The sequence below is a fragment of the Neovison vison genome, chromosome 12, assembly GCF_020171115.1.
Source record: "Neovison vison isolate M4711 chromosome 12, ASM_NN_V1, whole genome shotgun sequence".
Taxonomy (NCBI): domain Eukaryota; kingdom Metazoa; phylum Chordata; class Mammalia; order Carnivora; family Mustelidae; genus Neogale; species Neogale vison.
This window is the reverse complement of record NC_058102.1, coordinates 97,904,268-97,916,431: the sequence shown is the minus strand read 5'-3', so window position 1 is coordinate 97,916,431 and position 12,164 is coordinate 97,904,268. Positions and strand designations below refer to the sequence as shown.

The following is a 12,164-nucleotide window of genomic DNA, read 5'->3' as shown; positions in this document are numbered from 1 at the left end:
CTATGATTCACAGTCATAACAGTAAGTGAGAAAAAGTGTCATTTTAGTTATATTTACTTTCATGTCACCTGAGTTTTATTATGCTCTAAAAAAGCATGTTTTACCTATCTTTTAAAAATTATAAATGAGAGTGATACATAAATGTAATTTTCTGAGAGACTTTTACGTACAAGAATATACTGACATTTAAAAGGATTAAAATTTGATAGCTATTCAGAAATATATTACCTGTATCATCAATCTCACCAAAAAATAAGACATATATATTCACATAATTGTATAAACATTCCCTTACTTTCTCAGAAAAATGACACACCAACCAAAGTTTCATCCTCATTAGAGATCCTTAAACCCACATCAAACATGTTTTGTATATGTGCTGCCGAAGCAAGCACACATCAAACATGTTTTGAAGGCAGAATAACAAACACCAATTAGCCACATTTCACTGAGTCTTTTTTAAGCCTTGTATTATACCTTATGACACCTCAGATTTAAAAAAAAAAACTTTTTAGAGTATAAAATAATATCCTATGGAGATAGGGCTGAGTACATTTAGTCAATACCATGGTGTATGCATTGCTAAGCAATTAGAAACTGGGTTGGAGGAAGGTAAGAGATGGGGCACAGAAATTTTTCTCCCATGTTATCAGTTAGATTTACTGCAGTAGTTGAATGTATCTCTTGATTCCCTTAGAGTGTTCTGTCAGAACAACCATGAGCTTAGTTCAGTTTTTTCTTGTGTTTGATATCATCGTCCTGAGGCCCTAATTGGTTTTGTTCCTTAGTCAGAGCCAACCCTGTTTCACATCAGTAAAACAATACCCTAGTGATAAGCACTGAGTGTTATATGCAACTAATGAATCATTGAACACTACATCAAAAATTAATGTTGTATATACAGTGGCTAACTGGACAAAATTAATTTTTTAAAATACATTAGTTTACATGCAAAAGTGAGTAGTCCACATATAAGTAAATTGGAGTCTCCAGGGGAAACTTGTAATAATTGAATATAATTCACTGTAGTAGGAAATTTCAAACCTAGAGACACTAACTTTAAATGAAAATATTTGAGTCTTCACTATTTAACTGTCAATGCCTTAAAACAATCTGTGGAAGATCTAATAACAGAAACTCAATCAAAAAATTTCATTCCCTCTGGAATTAATATCTTGCTTCCCATGCCAAAAATTGCATCAACAGAATTTTACAAGAAGATAGGGCAAAGAGAAGGCAGTTTCTCTTCTATCCTCTATGAAAGTAATAAACAAAAGCAAAAAAAAAAAAAAAAAAAAAACTTGATCTTCTTTAAAAGTAAAAAAAAAAAAATTCCAATAATAGATTCCAATAGAAAATTTCAATGAACAAAATTATTATCAAAGTGCTTTGAATTAGAAATCCAAATAGGAAAATAGTTGCATAGGTGTCTGGAAAGCACACTATAATTAAATTCACTTAGAAACATTAGATGGCTGACAATGTATATAGAGCTGTGTTAACTGTATGGTGAAAAAAACACATTATGATCTTCACAGATTAGTATTCTCTTTTGAGTGTTAAAAATAGTAGAAAGCATTGTTTTCTATGGGAACACGGTGATGAGATTGAAAGACAGCATAGTCATTAGACTTTTAGGAAACTCCATAGGGCTTAAGGATGAATGGGAATTACTCAGTGAGTTGAAGACAGAACAGATGTTTCATGAGAAATGTTTACTAAAATACTGATCACATGGAATGTGTTCAATAAATGTAGTGTATTATCCTTCTTAAAAAAGACATATTAAGATGAGGTGGAAGAGAGAAGGAGATTATATTTCATTTGTGATACAAGTCCATGTGAAATATCCAAACAGATGTTAGGTTGCATCTGAGAATGAGAAAGAACAATTATAAACTAAAGATACAGATTTAGTGAAGACCACTTGAAGTATTTCAAAACATAGGAACTGATGCAACTACGGAGGAAATATTATGGCAAGAAATGAAGGGAAATGAAGAAAACACCGATATATATATACAAGGATCAGAAAAACAGATCATTTGTAATATCTTTGAAGTTGGTTGATCAGAGCACTTTGTGAAAGTATAAAAGTATCTCATGCAAAGTATACTGCACATTAAGACATTATATATTCTGCTCCACTCTGAATTATAGGTGATTACTTAGGGACATACAAATCTTAGAGACAGAGGTAAAGACATTGTGTGTGTGTGTATGGGTGAGTGTGTGTAACTGCATGCACGATGAAGTTTAGAGATATGCATGGGAGAAAGCTTGTATGCAATAAAGACAGAAAGCAAAATTCTTTAATCATAGAGCTGGAACAGAGACTTCAAGTGACTACAGAATATGCATTAAACCCAACGTGTCTGACATATTAGTACTTTAAGAAGGAACAATATGTCAAGCAAATACATCAAAGAATTCTTGAAAAGCAAAAACATCTTTCTCCTATGAAATGAGAGACCCATAAGAGTCAAAAGTAGTCCATTACAGAGTGTACACTTAAATTGCAAACATTTTTAATAATATTAAATAAAAACCTGACTATGATAGAGTTCATATTGCTAAAATAATCTATAATAAAATGTCTCAATGTTACATGCAGATTTAACAGATTATCAGGAATCAGCAATGAGAAATGGTACAGTAACAACATTCATTCTGCTGGGACTGACAGATGACCCTCCACTGCAGGTTTTAATTTTTATCTTTCTCTTCCTCACTTATATGTTGAGTATAATTGGGAACTTGACAATCATCTGCCTCATCTTACTGGATTCCCACCTTAAAACTTCCATGTACTATTTCCTACAAAATTTCTCCTTCTTAGAGATCTCATTCACATCTGCTTGTATTCCCAGGTATTTATATAACATAGCAACAGGTGACAGGGTCATTACTTACAATGCCTGTGCTAGTCAGGTATTTTTTACTGATTTCTTTGGTGTAACTGAATTTTTTCTGTTGGCTGCCATGTTCTATGACCGTTATGTGGCCATCTGCAAACCCTTACATTATGTGACCGTCATGAGTAGTACTGTCTGCAGAAGATGTGTTTTTGTTGTTGGGTAGCTGGTCTGTTGATTATAATCCCCCCACTTAGCCTCGGCCTAAATCTGGAATTCTGTGATTCTAATACCATTGATCATTTTATCTGTGATGCATCTCCCCTCCTGAAAATCTCTTGTTCAAATACTTGGTTCATGGAACAGACTGTTATAATCTGTGCTGTGCTGGCCCTCCTTATGACACTTACATGTGTAGTTCTGTCTTACATTTATATCATCAAGACAATTTTAGGATTCCCTTCTGACCAGCAAAAGAAAAAAGCCTTTTCTACCTGTTCTTCCCACATGATTGTGGTTTCTATCACTGATGGCAGCTGCATCTTCATCTATATCAAACCTTCAGCAAAGGAATCAGTGGCGATTAATAAGGGCGTGACGGTGCTCACTACCTCTATCGCTCCAGTTCTGAACCCTTTCATTTATACACTGAGGAATAAGCAAGTCAAACAAGCCTTCAATAACTCACTCAAAAAAATTGTGATATTTTCCAGGAAATAAGAGAATGTAAAGCCAAATAAATAAATAAATATAATGAACCAAATATAATGGGCCAAATTTCATAGTCAAGTTATTTTATTCAATACATTTTCATTCATCCTATTCTAGTAACATCTTCATCACAAATACCTTTTAAGATCCTTCCACAAACAGGCATGTTACTAGCTTTTAAAAACTTAAATCCTAGCTTTACCTCCAAATTAGGAAAATCAAAAAACAAAACACAACAAATTAAACAGAAGTATATCTTCAAATCAGAAAATATTAAAAGAGGAAAATATAGTTTAAAACTTTTACTTTTTCCAGTTAAAGACTAAGTAATGGTTGTCATTGTTTCTTCCAATCCAAAGCTTTCAAATGATTTATCCCTTGACTCACTTAATGAATATGAATTTGGTAGTTTCCTTGAGTAAGGTACTATGTTAAGCACTAACAACAGAGAATAAATCAGAAATTTACTTCCATGTACCCTCAGAGCAAAACAGATACAATTCTATATTAAAGAAAGAAAATACCCCTGTGGCTAATAATACCTTATATGTTAATGTACATATAAAACAAATACAAAATTATTTAAAAAAATAAAGGCCAGTATAGTTTCAATACCTTCCCTGGTTCCATCTAGTCCCTATGTGACAGAGTTCTGGGGATCAAGTAAGGGGAGGTCCTGTGACTAATTTCTCCAAGTATTCTAGTCTATAAAATCCATGCCAATTAAAATTATCTGACATAGTCTTCTGTGCAGACATAAGCTGCACAATTGGGCAATTTACAGCATAAGATTCAATTTTTAGTAAACATCTGGTTAACATAGGAACACATATAATTAAGATTAATAGTGATAAATGAGTCTGTCCTATCATTCTTAACCATGATCCTATTTCTGATGGTAAACAATTGAAGAAATTGAAATAATCTCCAAGTCCAATTTATGTCCTACTTCACCTAATACATTGATATTATCCTCTATAAATTTTAGTTTGTTTTTTTTTAATATTTTATTTATTTATTTGACCAACAGAGATCACAAGGAGGCAGAGAAGCAGGCAGAGCGTGAGAGGGAAGCAGGATCCCTGCTGAGCAGAGAGCCCTATGTGGGGCTCAATCCCAGGACACTGAGATCACGACCTGAGCCGAAGGCAGAGGCTTTAACCCACTGAGCCACCCAGGTGCCCTAAATTTTAGTTCTTATGTTACTTCACAGATCAATTACTATAGAAATAGCATTTTTCTCCCACTAAGGCACAAGAGCTTTCTTGTTGCTCCATTAAGATATCAAGTGCCCTTGAAAGTCTCTAAGACAGCTTCTGCCAGGCTACTAACTTCAGTTTGTTGATAATTCGAATTGAACAGTTTTAAAGGTGCTGGTGATGACTATGGATAAGGTGCATATTGCCTTTTCTATGTCTATTATTCCAGTCCAAGGGGAAAAAAGGCTTGGGCAAAAGTATAACCAAGCCGCCTTCTATCTTAGATTGAGTTATTAATGGGCACACATTCAAAATTATAACCTTCCCAGCTTCACCAAGGTCTTTTTATAAGAAGGATCCCAGATTTGGTTAAAGGAGCAGTGGAGGGACAAGTCTAATGGTAGCATCACAGGCAAAATCAATAATCCCATAATGTCCTTTCCATTTAATAAGAAGAGCGAAGTAAATACTGATGCCATGGACACACAAAAATCCAGAACCTTCTAGGGACACAGCATAAGTGGGTCCCTTTGTCCAGACTCTTTTCTCAGTTTCAAAGGAAGAAATCCCATGATCAAAATGTAATCATCTTCACAGAGTACATGATAATCTGATTTACTGGAATTGTGTGACTGAATATAAGAGCATCTTATTTTTCTATATACATAAAACAATAATGAGTTTGATTATTATAAGTCGGACTCAGAAAACAGACAGGGAGGCAAACCACAAGTGACTTTGAACTATAGGAAACAAATTGAAAGTTGCTGGAGGGGACAGTAGTGGGGGGATGGGGTAATTGGGTGACCTCTGATGGAAATGACTTATCAGATGACCCACTGGGAAGCTGATAAACTTGTAAATGTCATGAAGCAATACTGGTGGGAGATATTTCTAGGGCTGCCAGAATGGCACAATAGACTTCTGGACATTCAAAATTAGAAGAAACTAAAAGCAACAAATCTAATTTTGAATGTCCAAAAGTCTTGATAATTGCCAATGCAGACAGAATTTTGTCAAAAATACCAAAAAGTTTTGAGCTTTTGAGTAAATACTCTCACAGATTATTATAAAAGATACTTAACTGTGTATTTGACCAGAGACAATAAAGATTTTATAGGCAAATACCAGAAGGTTACAGAATTGTGTGAAAAACCTATCAAAGACCTAATAAAGCACAGAAAATTACTCCAATAAAACACAAAATCTTTGCTTTTCTTTCATAATCTCTTATCAGAAGCAGACCAATAGTACAGGAAAACTTTGTCCTTTTAGCAAATGAGAGAATATTAAGTTTTATCCTGACATTGTTCAAAACTTAAAAATATTAAGTTTTATCCAGACTAGAAATGATGCAATAAGCAGAGGCAACAGGATCCCTGTATCACTATTGAAGAAGGTTTTCAGAGAGTAAAAACTTGAAAGATGGGATGCCAACTTCAGAACTGATGACAGAACTATCAATATCTGTGATGTCATGACCAGAATTCCCAGCCTTGCAAGTAACTGGGAAAAAAATGAAGGGAGTTCTTTTGAACACAGATTGTTGGGTGGCTGTAAGTCTGAAAAGACAATCTATTTATGAGGCAATCAAAGAGTGATTACAGCTTGGCCTCAAGAAGTTACGACTGTGTGTGTACAGGGCAGAAGAGTGATTGTTCTTATACTGACTTTTTCAGCCAGCTGCACAGACCTTTTTGTTGCTCATTTAACTGTGGTATAAAACCAGTAGCTTTCAAACATGCTGGATCATTTCACAGCAAGAAATAGTATATATTTATGTCCCAGGACATACATACACATTAAAACCATATAAGTAACAGAAATAAAAGTTCAATAAATGGACGTGGAAATATTTTCAGGAAGTATTTCCTGACATGTATATATTTTCAGTATACGCCATGCATACTCTATTTTCCATTCTATAAAATTATTCTTTTTTATTTATATAAAGGTAATAAATCTATAATAATATCTGTAAATTATAGGTAAAATTAAAGACACATATATCATCCATCCATCTACATTGATAGGTATTGTGTATTTTTTATTTAAATAAATATTAACCATAACTCATCAATGGTCTGTGACCTTAGTTTGAAAAATGAGAAGTTACAGCAAATCCTTCCACAGGGTGAGAAAACTCTGTGGAAGTTCAATGTGCCTTATCTTCTAAAGAGGCGCCTGTGGCCTTGTCTGCGTTCTCTCAGCCTCAATGAACACAGTTTGCACAGAGTTAATTTATGCTTATTACTCTCTTTTAACATTTTCTCTGGTTCATTTTGTAATATTAGCTCTTTTTCCAACCTTTTTAACTATTTGTAATCTTTCCTTTTCAGTGAAAACTAGGAAACCAGCAATTGGGGACCATAATAAATTAGCATCCTGTAGTATATTAGTAAACTTTTAAAAACATCTGAAATTTTTAGAAATATATTTTCCTCATAATACATTTTTTGTAAATATTAAAAGACAAAAGTAAATCAACTTATGTTTAACAGTTAATGTTTCTCTGATTTGTAAGTAATTTAAATATTTAACAAATATCCATTATTTAGTTTAACTTAGTATAAACTTTGATCTTATATTAATTTAAATAACTTGTTTAACATAACAATTATATTTATATTTGGATTAAACACTAAACAGCTAAACACCATTTTGTTATTTGTCTCATTGACAAATTATAGAACACTGAGATAACATGAGCTTATTTGATTGTAAACAAATGTCGAAAAATTTGTTTACGCATTAGTTAAGTTTATTTTATTTTATTTTTTTTTACCCTAAGGTCAAATGATATGAGATGATTACACAGATGACTCATTAGCGATTTTTGAACCTGGGTCACCAAGGACTCTTGCTGCAGACATGGCAAATAAATATCAAGGTTAGGAAACTGGAAAATTCTCTTCTCTCAGCAAAGCAGTTCATAACATCCACTCTTTCGTGCCCTTGAACCTGTTTTTCTTCTCAATGTCTGAGAGTTTAAAAAACAAAACAAAACTATTTCCTAGGCTTGTGATGGCATTACAGCTATTGTGCGGGAATTGATACAATCACCTGAAGATAAAAACTGCAAGGAAATTATGTATACTCCTGAGAGCTGTTACTGCAGGAGTGGCCAGACTCAGCCATTAACGACCAGAAGTCTTCTTGCTAGTTTTCAACATTATATGCATCTTCAAGTTGTAGCTATAAGAATAACTGTAGTTAACTTAATAGAGAGAAGCTATGATTAACTGCCAGAGTGTAAGTATTATGAATTCTGTCATTTCAGTTACATTTGTTTTGAGATTTGAGTCACATTCATTGTATAAAATTTAGCAATGGAAGGGCACCATGGTGGCTCAGTCAGTCGAGCAACCAACTCTTGGGTTTGGCTCAGGTCATCATCTCAGGATCTTGGGTTCTGTGCTGAATGCACGGTCTGCTTAAGATTCTCTCTCTCTCTCTCTTCCTTTCCCTCTGCCCCTACCACACCTCACACACTGTCTCTCTGTCTCTTTAAAATAAATTAAATGTTTTTTAAAAAATTTAGCAATGTAAGTTCTAATCTGGGTATTAAACATCATTTTTAGAGCACTTTATTCTTGGATAGTATATAGTTACTGATAAGATTAGTTTAAGCAACAATAAATAAAACGTCACCTAAGAGTTCCATAATTTGAATGCCATGACAAAATGATAGGTCTCACAAATGCAAATTCTGGGAACTAAAAACTATTAACCAGCGGCTGGCTGAGGATGTGCATGCCCATCAAAACTGGAGACAGGAAACCGAGATTGGGTGGGGAAACACAGCACAGTGGAGGGAAGATTATTCCAGATAGATCATCCATGTAAAATGCTTGTTTCAGTATCTAACATATAGTAAAAATTCAATAAATACACAAGTTAGATTATTAAAAAAAATACACACACACACAGGGGGAGAAATAGGATGAGAATATAGAAAATTAAGAGTTTCATTTTGGCTTTTTATGTCTGGAGTGCATTTGTTTATGTAACTGAAGCACAATCATTTTTAGAAATTAGGAGTTCAAGAAAACACTCAAAGGGAGCATTGTGTTAAGAAGTAAAAAAGTACTGGGGCGCCTGGGTGGCTCAGTGGGTTAAAGCCTCTGCCTTCAGCTCAGGTCGTGATCGCAGGGTCCTGGGATCGAGCCCCACATTGGGCTCTCTGCTCAGCAGGGAGCCTGCTTCCTCCTCTCTCTCTGCCTGCTTCTCTGCCTGCTTATGATCTCCGTCTGTCAAATAAACAAATAAAATCTTAAAAAAAAAAAAAAGAAGTAAAAAAGTATTAACAACTGGGACACATGGTTCATGCAATCCATTAAGCATCTGCCTTTGGCTCAGGTCATGATCCCAGAGTCCTGGAATTGAGTACCACATCAAAGAGAGAGAGTGAGAGAGAGAGAGAGAGATTAGAAAGCAAAAAGATGGCAAGTAAACATGTATGTGGTATTAAGATAAGTTAAGAGAGAATGCTATGAATAGTGGGTGGTTGAAGGTACACATTCTGCTTAGAAATTCCCTAAACTTTAAAAGCAAAAAAAACCCAAAAGTGATAAATTCTGGCACATAGTATTTCAGTAGGTTCTTGAGAACAAAACAGGACTATAGCATATTGATGATTGAATGTAAGGTAACTAAAAGGAAAATCATTCTGGACAAGGTAATTGAAGTAGTTAAAATAGACATCACACTCTTTATCAGCCATGTACTTTCTAAGTACTTTATATATTAGTCTTTAATTTTTTGATGAAGGAAAATATTATTCCATTCTGTAGATGATAAAAACTGAGTCACAGTTAAAGCAAGCCATACTTGAAGAATGTGTTTAATAGCTCAATCTGAAATTTTTTGTAGTTAGTGATATTAATAACAATATTTTGAAATGTGTTTCAACCTCAACTAACAGTTGGAAAACTAAGAAAATCTATAATTATTTTTTACATCCCTATATATCTTACATCCAACACATACATATTTTCATTCGATACAATATATTTGTCATCAAAATACTTCCTGTCTTCCCATACCACAGTGGGAAATTAGTGTAATTCTAAACAGAAAATATGAAAGTCAGGGAAATGGGTGAGTGAGGAAGGAGTTGTTTAAGGAAACACATATTTTTAAAACTATAATACTAGAGCTCATCGTCTTCAGTAATGGATATGCAGAGCCTATATAATGAGTCTCAAACTATTTGTGATCTGTTCCTTATTAAAACAAAACTTCAAGGAAACGTAGGAAGGTGATAATGAAAGTTTAAGATTCACCTTTAAGATTCAGTCTCTGAACAGGGACAAAATGATCTCACAAAACATAAGCAGTCAAATCTATCTGTCAGGAAAAATCAAATTCCAGGTATAAGTAAAAAATATATAAATTGCAAATAAAATGTAATGAGAAGGAAGCACCCATAATATTTTGTAGTATGATACAGATTTTTCTGATTTTTTAAAATATCTCCTGAATTTACCAAAACAACACCCAATTGTAGAACCTAGAATACCAGTGTATTGATAATATTTGTAAATGAAAATTTTGTAAATGCATGTGATTATTTGCTTAGTTTTTTCTCCCATTAATTACCAACGCATGTATATCAAATATACCTGAATTCTAAATGCAGATTGAATTGAAGTCAGAAGTCAATGATGAGAAACCACACAATAACAATGTTTATCCTGTTGGGACTGACCAATGATCCACAATTGAAGATTATGGTTTTCATCTTTCTATTTCTCACCTATATGTTAAGCATAACTGGGAACCTGACCATCATCTCCCTTACCTTCATAGATTCTCACCTTCAGAATGCCATGTACTTTTTCCTACAAAATTTCTCCTTCTTAGAGATGTCATTTACCCCTGCTTGTATTCCTAGATATTTGTACGACATATCAACAGATGACAAGACAATCACATATGACAATTGTGTCCTTCAGATTTTTTTTAACTTATATTTTTGCTGTAACAGAATTTTTTCTCCTGGCCACCATGTCCTATGATCGATATGTTGCCATCTGCAAACCCCTGCGTTATGTGACCATCATGAACAAGAAGGTCTGTAGAAGACTCATCCTCGGGTGCTGGACAGCTAGCTTCTTGATGATCATTCTCCCACCACTTAGCCTGGGCCTAAATCTGGAATTCTGTGACTGTAATGTTATTGACCATTTTTTCTGTGATGCATCCCCCCTCCTAAAAATATCATGTTCAGAAACATGGCTTATAGAGCAGATGGTCATAGCCTGTTCTGTGTTGACCTTCATTATGACCCTCATATGTGTACTTCTGTCCTACATATACATCATCAAGGCTATTCTACGATTCTCTTCTTCCCAGCAAAGAAAAAAGGCATTTTCTACATGTTCTTCCCACATGATTGTAGTCTCCATCACCTATGGAAGCTGTATTTTCATCTATGTTAAGCCTTCAGCAAAGGAATCAGTGGCCATTGATAAGGGTGTGGCAGTCCTTACTACATCCATTGCTCCTATGCTGAACCCCTTCATTTATACTTTGAGAAACAAGCAAGTAAAACAAGCTGTCAAAGACTCAATCAAAAGAATTGCATTATTCTCAACGAAGTAATAGAATTTGCTCAAGTAGGGAACCACATTTTCATAAAAATATCATTAGTTCCTAAGCATATATCTTTAGATTTTTAAGTCATTTCTTTCTAGCAAAGAGTCTATTTCAGAAAGCTTTCTTTAAAAACATTTTTTTTTAATTTATTTTTTTAAGAGAGAGAGAGAGAGCACATGTGAGCGCACAAGTTAGGGGAGGGGTAGATGGAGAGGAGAAGGAGAAGCAGACTCCCTGCTGAGCAGTGAGCCTGACTAGGGCTTGATCCCAGGACTATCATGACCTGAGCCCAAGGCAGACCCCCAACTGAGCCACACATGCAAAGCTCCCTTTAAAAGAAAATGTGATACATTTCTAGGAAACAAAAGAATGCTTCACATCTTAACAAGTCTTTACAAAACTGCAAACAAAACAAGACAAAATAAGCAGAACCAATAAGTTAATTGTGTATTTTGGATAGAGTAATTGTGTATTGCATTTTATAGTTCTAGGTTTTTTTTTTTTTAATATTTTATTTATTTATTTGACAGACAGAGATCACAAGTAGGCAGAGAGGCAGGCAGAGAGAGAGAGAGGAGGAAGCAGGCTTCCCGCTGAGCAGAGAGCCCGATGCGGAGCCCAATCCCAGGACCCTGGGATCATGACCTGAGCCGAAGGCAGAGGCTTTAACCCTCTGAGCCACCCAGGCGCCCCTTATAATTCTAGCTTTTAAGAGCGTTTTTGATGTCAGGGACCATTTCAGGCACTGGAGATAGAATAGAAAACCTACAGGTTTCTTGCCCTTAAATGCCTTACACTT

The 12,164-nt window shown here is 34.6% G+C and overlaps 2 protein-coding genes across 2 annotated transcripts; both read left to right on the top strand.

Annotated features, from left to right (window-relative positions):
• The first annotated feature begins 2,640 nt into the window (after positions 1–2,640).
• Positions 2,641–3,575, top strand: LOC122891317 (olfactory receptor 6C2-like). Its single transcript, XM_044226874.1, is given in 2 exon segments — positions 2,641–3,055; positions 3,058–3,575. Coding segments are annotated over 2 exon segments (933 nt in total).
• Positions 3,576–10,431: 6,856 nt separating this feature from the next.
• On the top strand, positions 10,432–11,371 carry LOC122891301 (olfactory receptor 6C2-like). The gene is given in 2 exon segments (XM_044226853.1): positions 10,432–10,731; positions 10,733–11,371. Coding segments are annotated over 2 exon segments (939 nt in total).
• The last annotated feature ends 793 nt before the right edge of the window (positions 11,372–12,164 follow it).